The sequence below is a fragment of the Carettochelys insculpta genome, chromosome 15, assembly GCF_033958435.1.
Source record: "Carettochelys insculpta isolate YL-2023 chromosome 15, ASM3395843v1, whole genome shotgun sequence".
Taxonomy (NCBI): domain Eukaryota; kingdom Metazoa; phylum Chordata; order Testudines; family Carettochelyidae; genus Carettochelys; species Carettochelys insculpta.
The window spans coordinates 2,846,423-2,874,246 of NC_134151.1; the positions used below are offsets into that span (position 1 = coordinate 2,846,423).

The 27,824-nt window shown below is 48.4% G+C and overlaps 1 protein-coding gene across 1 annotated transcript in view; it reads left to right on the forward strand.

Moving 5' to 3' along the window:
- The window catches only part of NRG2 (neuregulin 2), a 234,576-nt gene that overhangs the window by 116,683 nt on the left and 90,069 nt on the right, over positions 1–27,824 (forward strand). The window contains exons 2-3 of the mRNA XM_075009597.1: positions 14,165–14,336; positions 26,525–26,643. Coding sequence (XP_074865698.1) covers positions 14,165–14,336; positions 26,525–26,643 — 291 coding nt within the window. The remainder of the gene's footprint in view (positions 1–14,164; positions 14,337–26,524; positions 26,644–27,824) is intronic.

Genomic DNA, 27,824 nt, shown 5'->3' on the forward strand with positions numbered 1-27,824 from the left:
CTATACCCCGATTTTTGTGTCATCTGCCGGCTTTATCAGTGAAAATTTTATGTTTTCTTCCAGGTCTTTGATAAAAATGTTAAACAGAAGAGGGTCAAGAGTCAATCCCTGTGGGAGCCCTCTTGAAGTGCCCCTGTTTGGTGTTGATTCCCCATTTACAATTACATTTTTGAGACCCATCAGCTGGTTTTCATTCCGTTGACTGTTGGCTGCGTTACTCTGCCATGGCTGTGTTCTTGTGTCCTATCCTGTTGCCCTCTATTAGTTTTCCTTTGCCTATTTCTTTGAGTTTGAAAGATTGCTTTTGTAGACTCTGGAGATGGAAAGCCCTTGGGTGTTCCCCTAATAGGTCATCCCCCTTGCACCATTGCAAGCCTGCATTATTGCAGTTAAAAACGTTTGTCTGTTAGGTTATAAATGTGCCAAGCAATGAGGCCCCTCTACTTCCCTCAAGAGTGTTCAATAGGAGGATGGAGTTAATGCTCTGAAAGTTTCCCCAGATAGTCAGCTAAGGGGCATAACTGCCTGTGAATGCTGTAACAGATCACAGGCAACGTACTACAAAAGCCTGGGGGGGGAGACAAATACACTGGGAGCTGTGTCAGTGCTGTTTTGTTCCACACATAGGCTCACAGAGGGCGTCCCAGCAGCCAGGGCAGGCAGCAGGGGCTCGTTAAGGCTCAGTCTGCAGCAAAGGCTAACCAAACACCTGCTGCCAGTTAAGGTCTCCTGACTCGCTATAAAAGGCTTCCTCCCAGGCAGATGGGGGAAGGAGATGAGAAGCAGACCAGGAAGAGAGGCTGGGGGACTGAGGTTAAAAGAGAGAAGTGGCTCAGCCGCGTACAGGGAAAGCTCTTAGAGGGAAGTGGGTTGGTGAAGTGGCCCAGGGAAAGGTTGCTGTGTTTTGGGGCAGCAGAAAAGCCCGATCAGCTGCCTCCCATCTAGGGACCTTGGGCCAGAGCTCAGAGTAGTGGGCAGGTCCTGGCTCCCCCAACCCTTCCCTTGGAGAGCTGCTCTTGTGGAAGGACAGAGCCATCTGAACCTTCCGAAGGGGGCTTGCACACCTCCCCTTGTGGCTTGCCTATGATGAGGATGGTTCAGTAAAGACAGACCTTTGCCTCTGGAAAGACCCAAGGCAGCAGAAGGGCCGCTGTGAGTCTGTGAGGCACACACAAAAATCCACCAGGAAGTGCACCACCCCAGGGGACTGACAAGGGTCTTGTCACAATGCCCTCCCCCGGTCCCAAGCACCAAACTGAAAACTTTGCCTTCCCCACTGTGCCACCTTCTTTTGCCATTGGGTTTAAACCTTCCTCCATTGATTGGTCTTTATTATTATATTCTCCCTTGTTTTCTTGCACTTGTTGCTTAAAAGTTCTCTGAGGAAGTTACCGACATTTTCCCCTCCTCATGTCTCTTCCTAAATCTCCAAACTGATCAGTTTGATTTGTGCTGACATCATTTGCAAGCATATGCGCCATCATAAACTGAACATGCTTTCCTGGCTTAGCAGTGTTTTTTTATTCCCTTTCTCTGGACATTCTAGCAAATGAGACTGCAGAAAATAAGGTTTGTGGAAAGAGCAAATTTTAATTGGACATTAGGACGTATTCACAGATGGCAAATATCATCTGTTTGTGCCAGAAACTTGATTGTAAGATTTGCATTGATCCAAGCAGGGAACAGAAACAATAGCATGTGATCTGTATATCCATCCAAAACCAACCAGCACAGGTGGAATTTTGAATAGTTGTAACAAACAACTTGTTTATGATCTATGGGTCAAGACTTATGGGCACGACTGTTCGGCAAGTACAGGTGAAATCTCTCCAATCGGGAACTCTCTCGTCTGGCAACATCCATAATCCAGCGTGATTTTAGTTAGCTGGAGGACCGCTTATCGTAGGTGCCTTCAAGTTCCCCGAGGTCCCGTATAGTTGTTTACAGCCTGGCTCGCAGTGTTCTGTGCTAAGTATCAGAGAGGTAGCCGTGTTAGTCTGTATCTTCGAGAACTACAAGAAGTCCTGTGGCACCTTATAGACTAACAGATATTTTATTCTGTGCTATTATTTAGCTGTCATTTACCCCAAATGTCTTCTAAGAGCCCAGTAAGCAGTGGGAGTGTCGGTAATGTGCTAGACCATTTCGACCTCCTGTGGTCCAGAAAATTCTCTCGATTGGCACCAGTCAGGTCCAGAGCGTGCCGGACTAGAGCGGTTCCACCTCTCGTGTTGAAGAATTATCTCACTGACAGACTCCAAACAGAAACAGAGAGGAAATTAGACTAGACTGTTGATCAGCAGGAACGGACATGTCTTGTGCCCCTGCTGGCATGTTGCCACTGGAGAGAGGATCTCATCAGTGTAAGCCACCCATGACACTTGCTCCAGGGGGTCCCCACAATTACCCGTCACAAACCTCAGAAACCAGGCTACATGTCAGCCTGGAGAGATGCTGCTGTAGTGCTTCTGATGGGCTTCCCATGGAGCTGCAGTTGTATATGAAAGTTACCTTTTCCTGGCACAACTATCAAAGGGTGATGTTATTACTATTGCCTGCTGTTCCACTGGGGCCAATGCCTTCTCCTGCTTGGCTGGTGCAGAGATTACAAATCTGGGGTTGTATAGCCTCGATCGCGGGCCAAGTTCTGCTTCCCTGCGACGTAGGCTAAATCAGCCCAACTCTTTTAGATCCAGCCCTCTCTTCTGCAACGTTGTGGGTGCTTACTGGGGACATGGGTGTTCATCCTTCTTGGGGCCTGTGACAGTCATCAAACTGTAGCGTCCTTCTGTGTTCAGTTACCTTTGACTGATGATACCCAGTCCCTGGGGCCCTGCAACTAACTACACCTGTGGCCTCTGGGACCTGCCCCATTCTTCATCTGCCTGACCCTTCCCTGCGAACTGTGTATGCTTCCAGTGGGAGCCCACTCGGGACAAGGAGGTCTATGGTTTGAAGCACCACCAAAGGTTGGTGGCTCATCTGGCAGGCACGCTTCCCTGTGTCTTTAACGCTTTCTAGCCTGTGGGGTGTGCAAGTTGTGCGGTGTGTAGTAAGATCTTGACCCTGGTCCTCTGCAACACAATAATACAGGCATTGATAATGTATCTTGGGTAGGGTCTCACCTCTGTTTTGACATGTGTTGGTAATGTGAAAAAGCATCTGCAAATCTTGGTGCCTCCCAAGCCAAGATACAGCACCTGCTTTGCAGAGCTTAAAATCTAAGGCCTGGTCTGCAAGTAAAAACGAGAGTGACCTAACTGTTGCTCAGGGCTGTGAAAAAGTTTGCTCCCTATGTCCTGTAGTTAGGTTAACACAACCCTCAATGTAGATGTGGCCAAGTCAATAGAGGAAGTCTATGTCAGCCTAGCTACCTCCTCTCGGAGCAGGGGAATATTTGTGCAAAAGGGAAAATCCTTTCTACTGCTGAAGGACGTGTCTGTGCTGTGATGGCACGGCCGCTTTGCAGTAGCAGTGGTAGAGTAGGTATGGCCTAACTGTGATAGATCTGGTTACAAGTCAGGCTTGTCACACAAAAGGGAGGAAGCGGAGGGTAAGGCGTGTGCATGCCTTGATGGCTCTGTTATGCGCATCATTTCTATGCTCTGTCTTGACGAGATGCGAGCAGTGAGTTTTTAGGAGGGGATGGATAATTCAAAGGACTTGTTGGCCAAGTTTGGGGTGGACATTCCATGCATTGAGCACAATGTCAGCGCTGATGTTTGCAAATGTGTCCCTCAACCTGCAAATTCCCGTGCCCATGCTTTCTCTCACTTCCCTGCAAGAGACTATAACCCTCTGCAGTTTCTTCTAATTACCAGCACCCTCTAGTGTGCTAGTCTGTGCAGGCATTGTCTCCATTAAGAGGATTACTTTTCCCCTTTAATTTACAGCTTGGTATGTATCTCCCTGGCTTTACCATTAGCTTCTGTGTAGCTAACAATGCTGTGAAAGAGCAAATGTGCAACAGGTACTCAGGGCCTGGTTCTCCTTTCTGTGTAATACTGGTGCAATTCCAGTGACTTCAGCAGTGACTCCTGATTTATCTTCATGTAAGTGATGGAAGAATCAATCCCCAGAATTTGAAATACAACGTTTGATTTCAACAAGCAGTGCTAGAGTCTTGTGAAGAGTTGGCCAATCAACCATCTAATTCCTAGGTCACATAATGGGTGTTTTTAATTTGATGGTTTCAATAATTTGTGTGTGTGTGTTGGGGAGGGGGTTGTCTTAGACTGGGGCAGGGAAAACAGGCCCCCGTGTTAGTACAGCACTCAGTTAAATGAAGTGGAGGGAAGGCCATAAGGGACCACTGAAACCCTGTATAACACAGGCCCGAGAGCTTCGATGAATTAATTCCTTTCCAGACTGAAACAGATCTTCTAGGAAAACATCCAGTCTAGATTTAAACCTTGCTGGTGGTGGAGAATGCAGCATAGCACTTGGTAAACTGCCCCATCGGTTAATTACCCTCCCTGTTAAACAGCTGCACCTTGTTTCTTGGCTGAATTTGTCTGGCTTCAGCTTCCATCCACTGGGCCTTGTTATCCCTTTCCCAGCCAGATGGAAGAGCCCTTATCAAACTTTTGTTCCCCTTGTAGACATTTCTAGGCTGGGATGGCCACTCCTCTTAGTTAAGCTAAATAGATTGAGCTTCTGGAGTCTGTCACTAGAAAGCACGTTTTCCCATCTGTTTATCATTCTCCTGGCTCTTCTTTAAACCTTCTCCGGTGGCTTTCTTGGCTCGCGGACACCAGAACTGGACACACTATTTCTGCAGCAGTCATACCAATGCCAAACACAAAGGTAGCATAGGTTTCCTCCTCCTATTTGAGATTGCCCTGTGTACACATCCGAGGGTTGCATTAGTGGACTGTTTTGCCTAGTGACCAGTACTGATTCTCTGGTCCCACGTTGCTGATGTGTGAAGCTGCTGATAGGCTTCCAGGTCAGAAGGGACCATCATGGTCTCAAGTTGCGGTTGGAAAGGTCCAGGTTGAACATTAGGAAAAACTTTTTCACTAGGAGGACGGTGAAGCATTGGAATCGTCTACCCAGGGAAGTAGTGGAGTCTCCATCCCTGGAGATGTTTAAGTCTCGCCTCGACAAAGCCCTGGCAGGGCGGATCTGATGGGTTTGGTCCTGCTTAGAGCAGGGGGCTGGACTTGATGGCTTTTTTAGGTCTCTTCCAGCTCTATTGTTTTATGATTCTACAATCATAGTTACCTAGTCTGACCTCCAGCACATTGCAGGCCACAGACCCTCATCCACACACTCCTGTAATAGACCTTTCACCTCTGCCTGAGTGACTGAAGTCCTCATGTCATGATTTAAAGACGAAGTTACAGAGAATCCACCATTTACTCTAGTGTGAACCTGCAAGTGACCTGAGCTCCAGGTGGCAGAGGAAGACGAAACCCCCCAAGGTCTCTGCCAATTTCATCTAGGGAAAATTCCTTCCTGGCCCCAAATACGGCACTTTAGACTCTGAAATGTGAACAAAACCTGCAGCCAGACACCTCCCCATCTGGTGTCCTTTCTCCAGCCATCGCAGAACCACTACATGCTATTGTTGTTAGTCTCCTTGTACCATTTCTTCCATAAACTTAAGCTCAGTAGGGAAACCAGTCAGATTTTCCCCCTCTGCCCATGCCAGGCTGTTCCAGAACTTCACTCCTTTGATGGTTAGAAACCTTCATCTAAGTACAAGCCTCAACTTGTTGATGGCCAGATGACTCCAGGGTTAGGGCCCGTACACTACTCCTTTAAGGTCATCTGGAAAATGAGCAGTTTTCTCCTGGTAAACAAACATAACTTTGTTCCCAGAGTGTATTCCAGAATCATTCATGTGCAGACCAGATGTTACTGTGAGCACTACAGACATTGGGAGCTATATGGACAGCAGAGACTGCTGCCTTTGTGCTGAATACTGTATTGGATTTAATAGGAAGAGATGAACGTTGCTCATCCATCAGATTGCACTTGTTTGACAGCATTTCTCTCTCAGGTGTGTGGCTGCTGATTCTTTCTCCCATGCTCAGGGACTTATGGATCTCCTTATGCGGGGATGGGAAGGAATTTCCCCCCAGGGGAGATTGGGCAGGTTTTGGGGGTGGGGCTTGACTTTTCTCTGCGGCGTGGGATTCAGGTTGCTTGCAACCATCACTTGGCCACATCACAGTTAATCCATCCTGCCATTCCAGGGACCCGGACCATCAGTAAACCTTCATCCTTCCTACTGTTTGCCTGTGGCACCTAGTAGTTTAATACCTTGGTCTAATTGTTGTTGTGGAGTTTTGGGGTCGAGGGGCGTGCTGGGTGGCATTGATGGTCTCTGCTATGCAGATGGTCAGACTTGAATTGCTGGTGGTTCCTTACAATGTTACATGCTATGGCTCTAGCTTCCAGGAGAATTTGCTGGTGAAACATGCTCAGAATGAACCACATACAGTAAAAAATCTGCTGCAGTTATGTTTTATGGAAGCCAGATCATATTAATTCAGTGCTAAATAGATACATCAAGCACTTGAATCAAAGATTACTAGAATTTTGCATGCGCAAGGCAAAAATGCTCCTGCATCATAACTTGCTCATGTGCTTGTTCCCGTCCTAATTGTTGCACATGCCAAATGCTCATTTGCCTGCACAGGTGTTGCACGTGTATGCACTGTTGTGTGGTGAAAGCACAAGCTAATTCTACACGCACGTGTTGGATATCCTGGTCCCTTGGACGTCAGTAAGTGTTTGGCCATTGACTTCACTAAGGCCAAGATTCCTCCCCAGGACTCTAACTCAAATCAGAACCCCACGCAGGAACTTTAATTATGTTAACATGACCCTTTGAGAGAGACAGGGAAAATTGAAGAGTGAGAAGGGGAGAGCTGAAAAATGCACAACATAACAACTATTCTTTTTACAGTGCTTATGGAGCGCCTGTTTGCTCGGGCAACGAACATCCCAGGGTCTGTCACGTTGCTTCCATCACTGTAGAACCATAGTGTCCATCCAGTCCTGAAGCAGTAACTGCTCTAGTGGTTACTGCTGTAGTGAACTAGTCACATTATTCTGAAACTTTGTTTATTGTTGAAGCCAGCTAGCCACACTCAACTGGCCCAACAGCTACATGTGGCTATTGTCTAGCTTGTTGGTCATCACAGCTCTAGAATCTTGTCAACTTTTTCTCTTTTCTGATTTGAACTGCAAGGATTTGACTGACAGCCTTAAATAAAGGTAGGGCTGAGATCTACAGCTTAGAAGGTATCTGACAACCTAGAGACTAAGGGTCTATTTTCCTCAAGGCATAGAGCTGCTCCCCTGGGATGCTAAGTGGGGAGTCAGATCCTCACTGTCTCTTTGACTGATGCCCAGAAGCCCTTGATGTATTCCACATCATTGTCCCTGTTATCTCTGGCCCTCCTCACCAGCCTTCAGCGTCAGGCAGCCCTAAGGACTCTGTGCTGTCTAATGGTTGTAGCAAGGGACTGGGAGCTGAAATTCCAGAGGTGCCAAATCACACCTTGGAATTACTAAGATCACAGGTGTTGTTTGAGAGAGGCTTGGTCAGATGTTAATTAAAAGGCCTAAAGATGATAACAGCAGAGTCTGCCAGTTGTCAAATGCTGCCCTGGGAAATAAAACTCCATCGCTGTTGTTAAAGACGGTTGAGATAATACCACTGAGAAAATCTGGTCACCCTTTTCACATACATGGGGAATATAAATTGCCTAAGGCACAATGTATATTACAGGAACTAGATTAAGTTTCTCGTTCTCTGTTTGAACTTGGAGTCTGTAATTACTCCCTGAACGGCTGCAGCAGGATTTGGGATAAGACTGTTAAGTTGAATGGCGACATCTCTTTCACATACAAGTGAGGATTAGGTAGAGGTTTGGATGCACTTCGGGTGAGGGATGTGGTTTGCATTCCCATCGTTTCAGAAGGCATCAGGTAAGGACAGTGGCATTCAGCCTTGCAGAGGTGCTGTGTCCCGCCCTAAAATGTTGGCATCAAACGAGAGTCACCCAGCTGCGCAGTCACACCCTGCAGCATTTGCAGTGTGATGCTGCTTCATTGTAACACTGCATCATGTATTGATGAAGTCCTTTAACACAGGGGTTCCTCAGCTTGTGGATTTCAGTCCCCATGTGGGGAGCCAAGAGGTCTTGGAGATGGCAGCCACCCTCTTTCTTTGTGTCCTTTTCTGTGGTAGCACAGGACTGTGGTAGGAAAGAGGTGCTTGGCCACAGATGTTGCATTGGCACATCAAGGCATTACCCACTGCAGGACCTTGTAACCTGCCTCTCCTCTTGACCCATTTTCTTGCCTCTCTGCCTTCCCGCAGTCAAGTTAAGCCACGGTCTCCTCTGAGCAGCTTGGAGAGACAACACCCCGGCTAGCCAGGTCCATCTGCACAGTGCTTCCTGTCTTGTTCCTCGGCTGTCGAGCGGCGGGGAGAACCTTCCCATGATCAGCAGTCTCCTTGCTCTGCTGGAGATGAGGCAGGATGAGAGTGGCTCTTGTCAAACTGATGGGAGACCTGTAATGTTCCCTCCAAGATTTTTCTACCGAGGTGTGGAATAAGTTTTGTTATGTGCACTGAGGCACGTGCAGATCTGCACTGCTGGCAGAAACACATACTGCTGGCTGTGGGCGCTCTGCTAATTAGCTGAGCAGCATTTGAATCTCACCTGCATGGTCGCCCAAGCACCCACCTGAGCAGGAACCCATGGATTGTCTTAAAAACCAGCCTGTGGCTCTAGAGGCAGCGGTGGAGTGCTGCAGTTCTAGGGTCTCCCACGACAAAGGAAGTTTGACTTCCCCTATTAAAAGGGTGTCCAAGGAGCACGTTAGGAACAATTTCTTGGTTTATACAGCCTCTTTTCTGGGACTCCTTCCTTCTGCTTTGTGCTGCTTATGGGGTTGTTTATATATTGTACATTTTGGGTGGGGCGTGGTTTCCTTTGGGCATGCTGACCATTTATTGGTTCATTTATTATTAATTATATGATTGATTAAGGCACCTACATGCTTGTGGGCATCCTCTAGGTACCTGCAGTACAGGATGCGTTATCACGCTACTTCAGTGCAACATGAGATATAAACAACAGTAGATGAAACATGCCTGGATCAGGCCTTGGGAGGTGGGTCTTCAAAGAATCCAGGCAATTTCATTTAAGGTTTAAATTTTGGGATTGTGGCTGACCCTGTTGTTTGCCATTGAGGAGGCAATGGGTATGCGAAGCATTGACAGTCCTTGGTCCTGCCATTGGGGTAGGGGGCTGGACTCGATGGCCTTTCGAGGTCCCTTCCAGTCCTAGTATTCTATGATTCCTGCTGTGCAGGCTTCAGGTGTTCCCAATAACAATACAGCTGGTTTAGAATGCTGGGAGTAGCACCTGGAGCAGGACCACACATGCAGATGGGCTACAGAACAGGATCGGTGGTTTTATTCGTGTCTGGGTTGTTTTGATGTTCTCTAGGCCTTTGATGAGGGTTGTTGGAGCCATTTAATTAATTTCAGTGATTACAGAATGAGATTTCCTTCCATGCAGTCTGTAGATGTTCTTAGCCTCTGCCCCACTTTCCTGAGACTTCAAGCAGATTTTGTAGTATTTCTATGCAAAAAGCTCTACAGGACTTGTCTTTGTGCAGCTAAACTCATTTAGCCCCAGACTCTGGGCTTTTTGAAACTGAACAGCCAAACTCCAGTTCATTAATATACATGTAGCTAGGTATAACTACAGCTGGAGGGAAAAAAAGCCATCAAAAAGGATTCAAGACACTCATGCAACTAAGTGCCATTAACTTGCCTCATGAATATTTCCATCATCATATTGTCAACCTCAAAAATCATGAGATTTCAAAAATAATAAATGTGCGGCTTTTTTATTTGTTTCCTGGATTTCAAAACTTTCAGATTCATATTTTCCAGCTTTTCTCTGCAGCCGCAAGGGCGAGAAATGTACTTATTTCTTGTAAGTGAAAGCAGAGAGGCTCACATAATCATTTGGCTCCCTGGGTATCACAGAGTTGTCTAAGCCAGTGGCAAATCGAATGGAAAGACCTCATCTAATCCTGCAGAAGTCAAATCAATAGTCGGCTCAAGGTAGCCCCTCTGACCCTTACATTCCCCAAACAAAACTCATTTATGGACTGAAGTGAAAAAGTGCAGGCTGGCCCACCGCGGCTGAGGGAGGCCAAAGGGGACTGTTGCCTCTCTGCGTGGCGTTTCAAAGCGAGAGCCAGACCCCCGGGTCCCTTTGCAGTGCTCTGGCTACATGTGGCTGTGGGGGAGCATTGGAGGTCCCCCAGCACCATGGTTGTGACGGTGCTGAGAGCTGGCCCTGCCCCTTCCGGGGGTGCACAGTCAGGACCCCCAACCACCTTTCCTTGCGCCTTGCAGGCTTATCCCAAGAGTCTTGTTTAGGGGCTGAGGTAAGAGGAGATCCTTCCTCCTGACCCCTGGAAAAAGCATCCAACCCTTTCTATCCCACTGAGAGGGCCTTAATTGGCTCAGCCTGTTTCCAGCCTTTCTCGCCAATGGAAGACTGATGCTCATTGATTCCACCTGCAGCTGATTCAGAGTTATTTCCCCTGAAACTCTGTACTGGCCACAAGAATGATGGCAGAGAGCTGACGTCTTGCCAGTGTGCATTCAGACGGCCGTCGCAAAAGGGCTTGGACGTCCCCCTCTCCCCCCCATAAATAAAACTTTCAGGTGCTGAATCCAGGAGCAGACACAGGAGGTGAATAGCCACAGACCGTGAATTTGGAATATGCCAAGGCCTAGTTGAAAGAAATTGTTGGTGACCCATCCACATCTGAAATATGCTCTTGCAGGGCGTGGCCATCAAATAACCGGGTGTGGAATTCAGTGTGTGCCCATGAATAGTTAGCCCAGCTTTATCTGCGAGCGGTGCTATTCTGTTCTTCCACTGGTCCTTGCTACTGGAGCTCTGTGAGCTGCCAAACCCAAATCGGTGTGGTTTTCCTGGGGACTGCGGGACATGTAAACTTGCCTCTGTCATAGTCTTCAATGTTTCTCACTGCTCATCAGGGCTGTCCTTAGGATTATGGGGTCCTAAGTGGTGCTGCTAAACTGACACCCCCATGCCCAAATTTTAAACTTGGGGCTAACACAGTAAATTCAGAAACTGGCAGTATGTAGCTGGGGTTGGCAGATGCCTGTTCGGTGGTTTCCTTACATTTAAATGGCCCTTTCACAAGCTCTGCTAATAGCTCTGGCAGGCTCTTTCACTTTTAAGTGAAACGGATTCTCTCCAGAGAACGTAGAGCCACAGAACAGACGTCGGTAGAGGTGGGGAGGGGCACAGTAAGACCCTGTGGTGCCCCAAGTTTTTGGTGCCTTCCACAGCTGTATATTCTGTATGTGGGCACGGATGGCCCTGCTGTTCGTTTTCACATGGCATAGCTCTTTAGAAAGGGTTAATGAAATCCAGTGGTGGGAGGCCAAAGCTAGTCAAATTCAGACGAGAAATAAGGGACACGCTTTTAATAGTGAGGTGAATTAACCTGTGGAAAACCTTACTGAGGGGCACGCTGGGCTCTCGATCATGTGGCTTTTTTAGCCATGTGCTGCAGGGGAAAGCAGGCTGCAGCCACCTGCATCGGAGAAAGGTGTTTCCCTGCAGCCTCCTCACTGCCAGAGTCTTCCCTGGCTGCTGGAGCTTTGCCTGTGTTGCAGGAAGGCTCCGGCAGCGGGACGCTGCATTGCTAAAAATAGCAGGGTTGGCATGGGAGGCTGCTTGGGAATGCACAGAACTGCATAGATCCAGACCTGGCTCCCTACCCCCACGGTTGGGGCATGTCTTTACCCGCCTATGCAGTGCTCACTGGTTACACTGCAAGCTATCCCCAGGCCAGCATGGACGTGGCACATGTACTCCGCACACTGCCAAAAGGGGTGTGCAGCATAGATGGACCTTTTGCAACCTGCTCTCTTTCCCTTCTTTCCTCCTGCATGTTTTCTTGCTTCCCTGGCTACGCTGGACCAGCTTCTCAAGCTGATTTTCACCGGCTCTCAGCATTCACTGCAGTGGAGCTCTGCTGATTTACGCCAGCTTGGGATCTGGTCCACTCCGCGCCTTGCTTTCTTGTTCCTTTCTCTGCCCCCACTGGTAGCCGGCAGCTGCAGCTCCAGCGTTGCCTTCAAACTCCAGAGACAGTGGCTGCTCCACTTCTTCCGCTGCTTGGTCCAACTGATTCACTCAAAGCTGATGCACTCCATCATCCCCCAGAGCTGAAGGGTTTTTAAAGTTTGCTCAAGACCGAGCCAGCAGGTGGATGTAGACATGCATGAACCAAACACAAAACATCCTTCCCCAGGCATGCAGGCAAGGTTTAAAAGTGAATTCCAGGAGGATCGTTAGACTCTTCAGTACTTTCAGGATAAGTCTCAATTAGAGGTGTATTACTTGGCCTCTCTTCTTTTGGATAGCACAGTCTTCCAAACAGAGTATTTAAAAATCCCCAGCAGTTTACGATTATTTCTCTTGGCAAGAAAAACTGAGCGGAAATATAACCGAGGTCTGTAAAAAGACGACAGGTATAATGAAGTCCATCTGATTGTCCTCCGCTGATAGCAATCCTGTATCACAAGGACAGGCTACACAGTGAAATTAAAAGGTGCACAACGTCTGTTACATAGTGTAAGTACTTAATCCGGGACACAAAATTAACAAGTGGAACCCATTGTCATGGGATTATGAGACAATTATAACTGGCTAAGACTTTCTTTTGAAAGGTAACATTTAAAAAAGGACATGTTCAGAGAGAACAGACTGCGGTTACAGTTGGGAAGACAAAAATTGCAGAGGTTGCTGATCCTCAGGCTTAGGGTTTAATATAATCCCTGGCAGTGTGTTGCTAAGTGTAAATGGTAAAACCATGTACAATTTTCCAGGTGCACAGTTAGTACTTTTTTTCCGCTTTCTCTGAAGCATCCAGTAAAGGTAACACTCAGAGACGGGTTTCAGACTAGAAGTTGACCTCTCAGATGTTCCACTTCCTAGAGATTTTTAAAGATCTCTCCCAGTAATCTCTGTGTTTTAAGGAGACTATAAGACAAGTTTGTTAACTGCAGAAAGGTAGGCTTCCAGTGTTTGTAAGTAGCAGGCATAGACATCAGAGTTGGTTACTCAAGAAGCAAAAAGTAAATTTACAGTCTAAGTTCTACAAACTAATTAGGATTTGATTTAAGTGCTGTCTCACGCCAGACACGTGGTAAAAACAAGTTGCAGACCTTCAACAGAAAGGCTGAGACTCTTCCTGGCTTGGGATAACTCTGCTTGAAAGTCTTTGTCCTCCAGGTATTGAGTTGGGACACGAGTGAGGTCATTGATAATCCCTTCTTTTATAGTCTCTTCCCCCTTGGTGGAAAGATCTTTTGCGATGACATCTAGCTGGTGTGTAGTCTTGCCATAGGAATGGGGAGCTGGACTTGATGACCTCTCAAGGTTCCTTCCAGTTCTAATGTTCTGTGTCTCCAGCTGCGTACAGGCAAGCACATCACCAGCAGGAAATCTTCAGTTCATGCAGCTAGAGGGCAGGAGAATGACCCACTATCCCCATTCCCTGGTCTGTTGGTAGCCAAACAGTACAGCTCTGAGCTGCAGAAGCTGCAGCATCAGCGGTACATCTGCCAGAAGCAGCAAAAGTAGAAGCTGATGCTTTAGCAAAAAGGCAAGCTGAGAAAAGTCCTCCTAGGAGTCAACATATGTTCAGCCTGGCTTGCAGGTCCTTAGGGACAGCAGGCAGAATGAAACCTCTTCTGTCTTGTGCTCCAGGTAATACCCAGCCCCTGCCTTCACGTGGGAGGAAAAGGGGGCTGGAAATCTGCAGCAGATGTGGGGCAAAGTTGGAAATTGGGGAGCTTGGCTTCCCGCTGAAATCAGGAGCCTGTTTCCTTCCCAGCACATTCAGCGGCGACAACCCACTTGTTAACTTTCAGAAAAATAATGATGCTAAGGATAAGTGTTTAGATAAGAATCCAGCTTCTGAGTGCCACGCTGTAAATGCAGCTGCAGAGCAGCTGCTTCTCTTGGAATCCCAGCAGAGGGACACTTAGCTGAGCAGTGTCACTTGTCTTGCATGGTGCCGCTTCCCAAAGCAGGTTTTCACACCCCTCTGATTTCTGTCTTCACAGCTGTGCCCCCGAAACTGAAGAAGCTGAAGAGTCCGAACGTTCAGGTGGGGGAAAAGATTTCTCTGAAATGTGAGGCTACTGCAGGGAATCCCCAGCCCTCTTACAAGTGGTATAAAGATGGCAAAGAACTGAAGAAGAGCAAGGACATCCGAATAAAATACGGGAATGGCAAGTAAGTATGAAACTGTGCTGCTTTGCACCAGAAAAATTAACACCTCTGGTATAAACACATTGGATCGCCCCTCTCAGCAGTCAAGTAGCTGGGTGTATTTTTTCGCTACCCATACTGCCTTCTGCAGGGATGCTGTCAGATTTCACAAGCTAAGATGGCTAGTCTGGGTTGGTGTTTGGAAGGGAACCCACCACAAAACTCCTACAGTGCTGTCGGTGGCATCCTGTTTTCAGACTTAGTATTCCCTGGCGGTGCCAACAGCCACCAAGGACGTTGCGGAGAGGTGGGATGGGGTCCAGCTCCACGTCCCAAGAAGGGGCAGGGCCAGGAGAGGAGGGGGCAGTGCCAAGAGCAGTCAACTCTCACTGCTGCCCAGATGGCTTCTGTGCCCCTCCCTGCCGCATACCCTCACAGCCACCTACAACTGGAGCAGCAATCCTGCAGGGTTTCACAGGGTTCTGGAGCTCTGTCCACTGCCAAACTGCTGGGCCCAGAGGCAACTGCCCCCTTACTTGCTCCTGACCCCCACCCCATCAACAAGTCTGATATTCACTGATGTTCTAAGATGGTATTTGAGAGCAATGCGCCCACTTGCAGTCATTGAAGAAAACAAGAAGTCCTGTGGCACCTTATAGACCAGCAGATATTTTGCAGCATAAGCTTTCGTGGGCAAAAAACCCGCTTCGTCAGATGCATCTTTGTCTTTGCCCACGAAAGCTTATGCTCCGAAATATCTGTAAGTCTATAAGGTGCCATGGGACTTCTTGTTGTTTTTGAAGATACAGACTAACTCAGCTACTGATCGTTGAAGTGGCACTCTTTTTGCAAGAATAGCATTATTAACTGCACTATCCTGGGCAAATTCCATCGGGGACTTCCTACATTTGACCTGCAGTTCCACTTGGATGTACTGATCCTCTTCACTTCCTGTCCCAAATGGTTGGGCACTCGTGCACTTCCTGCTGGGGTTGCACCAGACCAGGGTCTCTCCTGTGGGGACAACGGTGGAGGAACTGGTGAAGAGTAGTTGGGAGAGCTTTCTTGCTGGGCAAGCTTAGCTGTAGCATTAAGTGCCACAGCAGTGCTAGATAAATACCCACCCACTTGTGCAACTTAGGGGCAAACTCTGGAGGGCAGGAAACCGCCATCATTTCTGTGTTTCTCTGTGCAGAGGCTGTGAGTGAAAGGACGACTCCATGGCATGGGCCAGCGAGTGGCTAGCAGCGTCTCTGTGTGATGGGATGGAGGTAGTGGGAACTCTCTGATGAAGATGGGTCAGGGCTACCAGTGCCTCCCCATGCAAGCACTGTTTTTGAACAGAACACACACAAAGCCTCCCCCACGGTCTCCCTTTAGACTTTGCCTTTCCTTAGAACCTCTCCCAGGTTTCACCCCATCATTACTTTCCAAAACTTCCATCGTATGGTGAAGAAGATGACTGTTCTTCTGAGGGAAGATGTCCAGCAAATTGAATCCAATGATTATCCACATCCACAGCGGTTATTTAGAATTCAGGAAAAAGTTCTGTTGATTCCTGTGGCATCTCTTTCCCACCGGTGAAATTTGGGGAAGTGTTATTACATTGTCGCAGAGGATAGATGTGTCTGTTTGTGAAGCACCCAGGTCCTCTGGCAGTCGGGCACCTAGAAAGGAAGAAGGCTCCATGATGAGGTGGAAGTTTCCTCTTTCATGGCAGAAGTGCTAGTTGGTAGTGCAGAGCTTCTTGGTGAGCTTGTCTTGGCTTCTTTTCTAACTAGAGCCAAAGGACCACCAACGAGGGTCAGAAGGAGAAGACGTCCCAAACGTTGCAGGGCTCTTCACTCACAAAGGCTAGGCTAGCTGACCCCAAGCTGATTAAAAATAAGCTTTCGTTTGAGACCATGTCTCCTGAGCAGCAAACCAAATGTGTGCAAGAGCAAGCTGCTGCTGCAGGGTGCACAGAAACAGAAATATCGGGAGGAGGCCTGGCTCAGCCCAGCAACGTCCGAACTAGAGACAAGGAGATCAGAGACGTGGTGAGAGACAGAATCATAGAATGCTAGGACTGGAGGGGACCTAGAGAGGCCATCGAGTCCAGCCCCCTGCCCTCATGGCAGGACCAAGTACTGTCTAGACCATCCCTGATAGACACTTATCTAACCTGTTCTTAAATATCTCCAGAGATGGAGATTCCACAACCTCCCCAGGCAATTTATTCCACTGTTTGACCACCCTGACAGTTAGGAACTTTTTCCTAATGTCCAACCTAAACCTCCCTTGCTGCTGTTTAAGCCCAATTGCTTCTTATCCTATCCTCAGAAGCCAAGAAGAACAAGTTTTCCCCCTCCTCCTTATGACACCCTTTCAGGTACCTGAAAACCGCTATCAAGTGCCCCCCTCAGTCTTCTCTTTTCCAAACTAAACAAGTCCAGTTCTTTCAGCTTTTCTTCATAGGTCACATTCTCTAGACCTTGGATCATTCTTATTGGTCTTTTCTGGACCCTTTTCAATTTCTCCCCATCTGTCTTGAAATGCAGTGCCCAGAACTGGACACAATACTCCAACTGAGGCCTAACCAGCGCAGAATAGAGCAGAAGAATGACTCCTCGTGTCTTGTTCACAACATACCTGTTAATGCAGCCCGGAATCATGTTTGCTTTTTTTTGCAATGTTGACTCATATTTAGCTTGTGGTCCGCTATAACGCCTAGATACCTTTCTGCCATACTCCTTCCTAGACAGTTGCTTCCCATTCTGTATGTGTGAAACTGATTGTTCCTTCCTATGTGGAGCACTTTGCATTTGTCTTTATTAAACTTCATTCTGTTTACTGCAGACCATTTCTCTAATTTGTCCAGATCATTTTGAATTTTGACCCTGTCCTCCAAAGCAGTTGCAACCCCTCCCAGCTTGGTATCATCTGCAAACTTAATAAGCGTACTTCCTATGCCACTATCTAAATCGTTGATGAAGATATTGAACAGAACTGGTCTCAAAACAGACCCTTGTGGAGAACCCCACTAGTCATACCTTTCCAGCAGGATTGAGAACCATTAATAACTACTCTCTGATACAGCAGGACAAAGCAAATGAATGCAACAATCTTTGTGCTGTTGACCCCTGTGATGTTAGTTTGGGACATCTGGCTGAATCAGGGTGACGTGGGGTGAAATCCAGAGAAGGGGCCTTGCTGAGGGAATCTGTCGCATGGTTTGCTGGAGCCCGAAAATGGGAAGGGGCAAAGGGGGTCTGTCTGGCAATTGTGTGTGTTCACAGCTCTTTTTTCTACTAGATCTCCTGTGCGATCTCAATATGGCCAGCAGATCGCAAGCTCTCGGGCACCCTGGCAGAATGCCAACAGCAGACCCCACAGTGTGGTCTCCCCCAAGCATCCACTGTCTGGGCCGTATATCCAGGGGTGCCCATTTAAGCAATGGGCTGGCCTCTGTCTGAGAACTAAATCCCTCTTCTGTCCTTCTCCTTGGAAGGTCACGTGTCAGGGTCACTGGAACCGGATTGCAGTGATAACAACAGCTGATGGGACAGGATCGTGGCATAGATCACAGTTTCTAGCCCTGTTCTTTGCCTTTCCACCCTACAGAAACCCATGTAAGCCCCCACCCCTTTTGGTCCCACATGGACTCATGTGGACTTGGTGTGCTCTCTTACTCCAAGAGTTCCCAGCAAGCCGTGAATTCGTTTGCTGGGTGGCATCAATTCACACCCTCCGCTCTGCATTTTCCGCATAGAGGAGCCCTCCCGCAGTGTGTGTAACAGGCTACCAGGCTCAGTAAACTCACTGTAATAACAGCTGTTCTGTATCAGGTGGGAACCCACCGTTATTGAACAATGGCGGATGATGACGTCAGTTCGTCAGTGTAAAGGTCTTCACCAGCCACGTCCCTTGCTTCCAATGTGAGAGAGGCGGCTCCTAGGGCACGTCTTCACTGCTCCGTGCCTCAGTTTCCCCAAGTGTAAAATGGGCTCATTACACTGATCACTTCTGTGAAGCACTTTGAGATGCGCTCATTAAAGTCTCTGCAGAAGCTAGTTGCTGTGGTTTAGGCAGGTGTGATAACACTTCTGGGATCGCATGAGTCCGGACAACACATCCATCTTCATCATATACAGGAAGCGAAGAGAATCGAGACATTTACTCGTCATGAATGTACTGGGGGTAAAAATATTTTCCACGACAATTTCTCTATGTCTACTGTTCCCCTCGACAGAACAACCGACCGATAAACAGGAAGTAACTATAAAGACGTGGCAAGCGATAGCCGTGACTGAGAAGCATTCTCTTCCCGGGAAGGCTCGGGAGTGTGGGAGCAGATCAAGCTGCCCTGCAGGCGCTGATTAAGAACAAATTTGCCAGTCAGTTATTTTTCAGAGCAGTGTTGGCATTTGTGGTGTCACGTACCACCTGTTTCTGACTGGTTATGTCCTGTAACAGCTGACAAAGAAACAGACTATACAGATAGGGTTGTTTGGTCTCTTGGAAGTCTGAAAGTTCATTTTCTGCTTCCATATCCAGCACAGAAGAGCATGAAAAACCCTACATCTGGTCTCACGATGATGTGAATAGAGTATTCGTTTTTAAAATGAGAAGTGACTAAAAGAAGTCAAATACAACACACTGGGGCATCTTAGCACCTTACAATGTGGATTACCTGCCTATAGGTTTCAAAGTCACCCCCAAAATTATTGGCCTCACTCATGGCTGATCTTCCTGTGATTAATGTAACACCTTCCTAGGGAAAATTAGGGAGTTGGTCAAGAGAGGGCTTTGAATGCAAGTCAATCTAACCAGCTTCTCTGTAAATGTGTATACACACAGTGGGAAGTCAGGTGGCATTGGCCGTGAATGGACTTGCAGGCTGTTGTGTAGAAATTACCTGTTGTAACAGGTTCAGACCAGCTGACTGTGTAAGGAAGGGGGAAAGGTGGCTCAGGGCACGGCCCAGGCAAGGGGAGGGAGGGAAACAGGTGATTAAGCACTCGGGTGAAGGCAACAGACAAGGACAGTAATCAAGGAAGGAGGGCCAGCGGATTGCATGGCCAGCTAGCGTGCTGCCCGGGCTCTTAAAACCATTCCAGTCAGGGAAGGGCGGGGGTAGCGTGAGGGAGGGGAGCAGTGGAGAGTGAGATAAGAAGAGACAAGACACATAAGGAGACTGGCAGAGTTTGTGAAAGCGGGTGGGGGGAGGTAGCTGGACAGAAGAGAGCCTGGGCTCCCCTCCCCCAGTGAGATTGAAAGCCCTGACCATGGGCTGGGAGGAAAAGACTGACTCACCCTCCTGCACAGACAGAGGTGGGTGAAGCCTAAACCCTCCAGCCAAGGAGAAAGGCGTGAGACCCTGGCAAGACACGGGGGTACTTCGCCCCACTGTGAACAGCCTATGGAGGAGGACCAGCATAAAGCAAAGTTATTTACTTGGTCCCAGACCACAAGCCCTAGGGGCCACCAAATGAAATGAATAGGTAGGTGGTTTAAACCCAATGAAAGGAAGGGTTTCTTTATGCACTACACTGTCAACATGGGGAACTCCTGGCTGGAAGGTGCTGTGAAGGCCAGGACTTTAACAGGGCTCCAAAAGGAACTAGATACATTCATGGCTGTTAGGTCTATCAGTGGCTCTTAGCCAGGACAGGCAGGGAAGGTGTCCTGAGCCTCTGCTTGTGAGAAGCTGGGAATGGTGACAGGATGAATCACTTGGTGATTGCCTGTTTTGTTCATTGCCTCTGGGACACCCATCATTGGCTGCTGTTGGAAGACAAGATACCGGGCTTGAAGGACCTTTGGTCTGACCCAGTCTGGCCATTCTTATGTCCTGATCCTAGCTAAGCACAAGATGTAGCCACCTGCATAAGTGCTTTGTCTCTCTCTTAAGTCCTTATATGGCTGTTGTTACCATAGCATCGGAGCACTTCACAATCTTTAATTCATTTACCCTCACAACAGCCCCGTGAGGTAAGGCAGTGGTGTTATTCCCGTTGCACAGGTGGGAGAACTGAGCCCCAGAGGGTTTAAGTGACTTCTCCGAGATCCCCCAGGAGGACTGGCTTAGAACTGTGACTCCTGTTTGTTCAGCTGGCACCTTAACCTGGGCACCATCCTTGTTCTGTCATCCAGAGACCTTCATCTCTCACCAGCTGGAATATCCTCCTGCCACTCTCCCTGACCGCAGAGCCTCCGTCTCATGTGTAGCACCCTCTGACGCAGAGCAAAGCTGGCTTGCAGGAAGGAGGTGGTTTCTCACTCGCCCAAATAGTACCTGGGTATCCTGGTGACACATACCCCATAACTCCTGTCACAGGAGTGACAGCGTGAGAAAGAACCAGACCTCTTCTCTCAAGACACTCCCCTCAAGTAACAATGCTGCATTTGCTAGTTTCCACGGCACCAAGTTGGCCTGTGGCCAGGGACAGGCCAGAAACATGTTAGGTGAGAAAAACATTTCCTTCTGACTGAACAAAAGTCCCAAATCTCAACACAATCCAACGCAGGCAGCCTGCTGTCTCAGATCCTGAGGTCTCCTGACCTGAAGAGACTCCAGTCCCAACCTGAACGTCAACCTGCTCTCCAGACAGACTCCTCTGCCCTCTTCTCTTTCCCATGAGAGCACCTTGCATGCCTCCTTTATGACCACCCCTTCAGGAGGCTGGTTGCTGAGGCAGAGATCTGCCAAAGTGCTAATCAGGCAAACTTGAGGGCTACTTAAACGTGCCTGGCCCTTGCCCTAAGAGGGAAGATTTCCTCTGTCTGTTGTTTGTCACACAGAGGGTGAGAGGAAGTGGCTGGCTCAGTTACGTTTCTGAGGGCAGGCAGGATTCTGGCAGTGATTTGATACTATCCCATTGGGCCTTTGCTGATAGCATACAACGCACTGGAAACGGCCTTCTTCAAATCCCAGGGGGAGGAGCCAGGTGCTCTGTATTTGCATGCAAATATCTTGCCCATCACAGTGGCCTTGCTCCAAAAGAGGCCCTGCTGGGAGTGGGAGAGACTCCTGGAAGAGAAGACAGGAGGGACTGAAGTCCAGCAGTGATTAAGGCTCCCAAGAAGCAGAAGGAGATCCCCACTCTGTGTTCCGGGGGACCCAACCCAGAAATCTCCTTCAGAGCCAAATGTGGCCTCAGAACTGGAAGGGACCTCCTGGGTTCATGGTCCCAATTCTCTGTTGTCACAGGCAACCTGGTCATATCATCCCCTTCATGAGCTTACTAAGCTCCATCTTACAGCACGTTAGGTTCTCCGCCTCCAGTGCTGCTGTTGGAAGGCTTGTTTGGGAGTTAGAAACCTTCAGATTGGGATCAGTTCAACTCTGTATGTGCAGCCAGAGCCACCAGGGCCAAATAGCTGAACCCACTCACTCTCTGTGGGAATGCGGGTATCCCAGGGAGCTGGGATCTGCCAGCACCCGCTGGGGTAGAAGATCCAAACCTCTGTTTCCCCTGGGAGGATAATGTTGGGGAGGAAGGATCTTGGACAAGGAGAGCAAGGGCAGTCTCTGTCCTTGCAGAAAGCACCAGAGGCTTTGTTCCCGCAGATCTGACGGGGCATCTGTTTCGAGTTCTAATCCAAGAGACCCGCTCACAGTAAGCTACACAATCGTCTGTTTATCAGAGTGCATCCAGGTATTCACAGCATTGGGCCTTTTGGTTTCTTAGCATCCCACACGTGTCCATCCCTGGTGTTGTTAGATCACAGACCTAATTCTAATTCTTTGCCATCCTCTTGCAGGCCTCTGCTTCTCTGTGCCTGGCGGGCCAATGAAAGGAGCATTCGAATGGGAGTCAGGAGACCTGGGCACTGACAACCTCCCTGTCACTCAGTTTCTCTACTTCTAAAAGGGGGCACTCCCAGCCCACTCGGGATCTAGGGATGTGAAGTGCCACGTAGGAGTTAAGTACCGTTAAGGAGTGAGAAGACGGAAGCTTCTTCACTTCTCCAAACTGAATGGGAGAGGCTAGCTATGCAATAGAGTGTCTTGTACCAAGGGGGCTGGCAGTTACCTGTAAGTTGAAAGCTCAGATTTCGCTTCAATTCTCTATCTGCTTTGTTGGAGACAAGCACCACCTTCCAGCCCCCCGGGGCAGGGGAGTTGTTCTCACTGAGTTCACAGGAGGGGGAAAATCCTGATTCCTTGCTTCTGAACTGCATGTTCCATTGCTAATTAGGAGCAGGCTGGGACAGGCCTGCCTTGCACAGAAAGGAAACCTACCTCTTGGGTGGAAGTGTTGGCTGGTATTTTATCACCTGCTAAATTTAAAGAACGTGCCATTGGTGGGAATGTAAAAGATTACCCAGCAAGAAATGAACATGCTCGGGAAGCCATAGCAGAGCAAGTGAAGCTGTATTCAGATCTCCAGAGTGCCCCTTCAGCTACCTGCCCCGAGTATGTCGACCTCTTTTCCGACATCCTGGAAAACAAAGTTTAGACTGAGTTACTTTGTTCCTGCTGCCTTGTCAGCCTGGCTGTTAAAGGTGGGTGGGGAGTTCACATTTGTCGAAGAGCAGAAACTTGAGCTGGTATTTCTATGCTCTTCCTCACCAGGAGCTCGTTGCAGAGACGGATCCGCATGTGGATTTTCTGTTGCAGTCAGTGGGCACTCACTGGCTTAAACGCCTGATGGTCTTTTGGTTCCAGTTGCTTTTGTATCCCTGATCTGTGCTCCTGGCTTTGGCAGGAAAAAGACGACTGACCCTTCACGGTTTGCCTGTCCCTGTAGTTAAACATTTTGGAGGTCCGCTTCGGATTAGGTTGACCATTTGACGAACTCATGGGAGACTGTCTTCTTGCAGTGTCATCAAGCAAGCCTGTCATTCCCCCGGGCCCCTTCTCCGTTCTGTCTCATGAGGCTGAGACACAAAGATTGAAGCAGTCGCCTAGGTTAGCAGGTGCTGCCCCATTGTCCTGACCAGAATGGCGCCTCTTCACACCAGTGATAAATTCAGCCTGCAGAAAAATGTGCCTCTGGCTCAGACAAAAGGAACGGCCGTCATGGTGAGACAAGCTGGACGCTTTGTCTGAGGTTGTGGCACAAACTAGAAGTGACACAGGTGGATTCAAAGGAGGAAAGCACACAACTAAGGAGAATTTGAAGGTGTCACTACTCTAAATTGTCATAAATGCCATTGATGCCACAATTGGGCGAGGATGCTTTAAATAGGTTGGTGTTACGGTCTGAGCCTGCAGAAGTTTACACACCTCTGTAATTTCCTTAGATAAGGAATCCCGTAGGGTTTGTCTTCTCTGAATTGTAAATCTGGGTCATGGGACTTGTCTCCACACTGTACTCTGACCCTGCTGGACTTGGGTTTCACAGAGGCGCTAATGCATCCAGACTGCACTAAGCTGAACTTCTTACTTAGGTCGGTGGCTTGAGCTACGTCCACACTGCAGAATTATTGGGCTTGGATCTGTCTTAATGGGTCTCAGGCTCCACAACACCCAGGTCCTGAATATACACTACCCTGACACAGGCTGATTTGTGTGTGGGTGGAAAGGAGGAGGACGTGGCTCAAACCTGAGTCTGAGCCCAGATGTGGGCTGTAACGTAAGCATTCTCATTGGCTCAGTTGGAGTACTGCATGAGCACGGTGACCTCCAGAAGTGTCTGCAGTCTCAGATCCTTAGTTTGGTTTGCGCTGAGGATCAGCTGCAGTTTGGGGTACAAGAAGGAATCTTTGGACCATGCTTTCCCCACTCTCCACGGGCTGGTACGGTTCTTTGGAAGGGGCTGTTTACATCTGCCTTGAGCTCTGTTTTCTTTCTTTATTTTTTTTAAGTTACAGCCATTTTATTTTAAATGTATGACTTTGATGGGTATATAAAAGCCTCCAGCAGTCCCAAGTTGAAGGGCCCATATGTAGCTTCTGCTCCTTTGCTATGCCGTAAATATTTCAGTATTAATACTGCTCCGTGACTTGTGTTGTCATCTCAGAAGCTCAGGTTTGCCCCAGAAGTAATCACAATTTTTTCTGACCTCTTTCCATGTGACTCTGATGACTTTCACTTAAGAAAAGCCAATGTCACTGCTGCCATCTTGGCTGACACCCCTGGTGTCTGAAGCAGCAACAGGGTGCATTGCAATAATTATGAGCTAAATAAAGGAAGGCTTCCCAGCTGGTGCTGAAAGGGATTCATATTCTGTGTGAAGTGGGCACAAGGTAGAAAAGGAGTGCATGCCCACCAGCCTTCATCATTGCTTGAAGATGTGACCTGAAGGCACGGCACAGATGCAAACGCTGGAAAACAAATAAAATCCATACCCGCTTGGTCGTCTGTTTAAAAACCTTGTGATTGTGATGGGGCCTGTCCTCTGAGTGCTGAATGCTTGAGGTTGGCACTGCCAGATCTCGCATCCGTTCCAGTCAGAGCCGTGCAGGTGCCAGCTGGGCAGAAAGGCAGAGCGACAAAAGCCACCTATGGGGTGTCGGGGCACTTTCAGCTGAGCCTGAGGACTAGCTGGCCCAGCCCTCAGGCAGACTAATGTGCTCAGCTGGGTTACTGTGGAGCCATCTCTGGTCCTGCTTTGAGCAGGGGCTGGACTCGGTGACCTCCTGAAGTCTCCAGCCCTCAGATTCTATGATTCTTTGCTCTGATTGGCAGACACACCTTTAAGCTAGGCAGCAGCTCATTGGCTGCTCAACGTTCTTTCTCCTACCTCTCTCTCTCTCTGGTCCTGTTCTTGCCTTGCTCCCAATTCCCGACTAACGGTTCCACGGCTTGGCTCTAGTTTCAGGTCCCTACACCTGGTTCAAACCCTTGAGCTGAACTGCTGGCACTTGGGCCTGCCTCGTGCAGTTAGACTCTCACCATGTGTCATGCTGATGCCCGGCAATTAGGAACTAGCCAGGATCTGGGGTTTCCAAACTCCAGGGATTATGAGTTCGCTGATGCGCCACCCAGCACATCCAATGTAAAGTGCAGCTCTACGCTTAAGTGAGATGTGCTTTTCTTTCTTACAGTCTGCCATCGGCCGCATGCCAAACAGGCTCGGTTTACCAGCAAACAGGTCCATCCATCAGGCTGCCACCTTGTTAAACAGAGGATCCTTCCCGAGAATGGGAGCGATCTCACCCAGTTCAGATGCCGGCATGCTTTACCCTAGGCGCTCCAGAATCCCCGTCCTCGTGCTAATTAAACACAGTGTAGATAGTAACGTTAGTTGCCCATGAGAAGCGCATGACCTAATACATTTGTTAGTCTCTAAGGTGCTACATGACAGTTCATTATTTGCAAGGCCTCATGTGGTAGTTCCTGGCATTTCTGCCCAATGGGAACCGTGGACTCAAATGGCCTTCAGACCCAGTGTGTTAGCAGTACCCAGGCTGTGGATGCCATCCACAGCTGCTGACTTAAGTGAGGCTAAAACTCAAGTAGAGGAGGCTGGGGCTTGAGGGGAGGGCTGGTTAGAGCCCTGAATCCAGCCCTGCTGCCAGCTGGGTTTGTGTCCGCCCAGAGCATATTACACAGCAGCACATTCGTGGAAGTTGAGCCCCATGGAATTCAGAGGCAGTGATGGAGCTTGTTTTCAAGGAAGAGCCTGGAAAAAGCTGCTATAGTTCATGTTTTCCTCTTGTGGCTGGGTCTGGCAGCCGCCCCCCCCGCTCCGAACAGGCGCAGAAGTACTCACAAAGCTCCACTACTTGAGATCTGTTGAGAGTGGGGAACTCCTGGAGCCAGCTGGAAGTTTTGTTCCAAGACAGAGTGAAGTGGAGGAGACTTGTAGATGACCTATGCTCCACTCGGAGTACAAGGGTTTAAATAGCAGTCATCCAGATCTCAAGGGCAGGGCTTTCAATGCTGAAGGACCTGGCTTTGGTCCACCTCAGATAACTTAGGTTGTGTGGGTGTCATTACACATACACAGTGAAGTAAAGAGTTGAATTAAAGTGTAACCAACAGTGCTTCTGCGTCCACAAGCACCATTCTCAGGCCTCGGTTCCATGCTCACGTGGAGACCAGAGCATCACGTTTTTCTGTATGGCTTGCAATTTCCTTGGCAGCGTCCCATCCAAACGCTGATCAGGCTCAACAGTAAGTGGCCTGTGAGCTCAGACATTGTGCAATCTGCAGAAGGTGACTGAGCTGGCCTGGGTCAGGTGGTGGGGAAGGGCTGGGCTGGGCTGTGCGTTTAATGGCATAAACATCGTCCATGCGCAAGTAAAAAAAAAAAAAAGTCTACTTTATTTTTCAACAGAAAAATTTCCAGGCTGCAGTTCAATAAAGTGAAGCTGGAAGATGCTGGGGAGTATAGCTGTGAGGCAGAGAACGTGCTAGGGAAGGACACAGCGAAAGGCAGTCTTAATGTGAGAAGCGGTAAGTTGAGAAACTTCATGAGAGAGCTCTTGCTTTTCTTGCACGGGGCAGCAGGTTCTGCACATGGTCTCTTATCTGTTGCTTAGTGCTATCACGTGAAACCAGCTTGGGAGATAAATTAAAATGCAGCCTAAGCATAAGTGTTTATAATCACACTCTGCCGCTGGTAGAGTGTCTGTTCCCTTGTTAAATAATCTGGAAACTAAATATTATTAAAAAGAGCAATTGGGGGTTGTGGCAGTGGAGCTTTGTCGTCTTTGAAGCATTTCTGAAACGGAAAGATCATCACCATAAGGTGTTGACTGCTGAGGGTAGAACTCTGAGTGAAATGCCAACTGATGTTCCCCAATAAAATATGCTCCCTCTCTCTGAGGGTCACGGACGGGCTATGGGAGCCTGTGTTTGGGTATCAAAAGACTTTCAATTTTATTAGAGCTGGGCATGTCACGTGACTGTACTTCCACATGCTGCTGCCTGTAATAATCCTGCTGAGAGGCGATGAAGCTGTGTTGCTCCTAGCTTTAAATGGGGCTCTTTTTAGTATTAAGCACTCCTTTGGCAGAGTTTGTAGACTTGACCCTGTACTTGTAACCTTGGGTAGTCACTCAACCTCCATGTATGTCTTAGCTCCCCCGTCTGTAAAAATAAAGGGAACATATCCATAGCTGTAAAACCCTCCAGAATGCAAAAAGCTGGTTGTGTGCTAAGCACTGCGTCCGAAGAGAACCCTCCGGCTTTGCTGTATCTTTTCCAGTTCAGGAAAAGAACCCAGAGTTAGTTAACGAGCCAGCACAACCCTGTTAAACAGTTTGAGAGACCTGGGCAGTCATTATGACAGCAACACATAACTGTGCCGGCAGATCAGACATGGCACGTGTGTATTTTGTGGCCTTCACTTAGGCAGCTGTGTTTTGAAAATGTAGCCCTTTCGTATACCATCCATCCGAGACTGGTGAGTCACCGCCAACACATTCTTCCGAGCGAGGATGGTGTCTGTAGCTATGCAGCATCAACTGGAGCAGGACTCTAAGAGGGATGCCAGTGAAATGCAAAGCGTAATTACAGCAATGTAATGCTGCCAGTTCCCAACAGAGTCAGACAGCATCTGTATTATGTAGCGTATAAATATTTCTTCAGATGACAGGTTGAGTATGAGTTGAGAGGTGTGTCCTGGAGGAGAG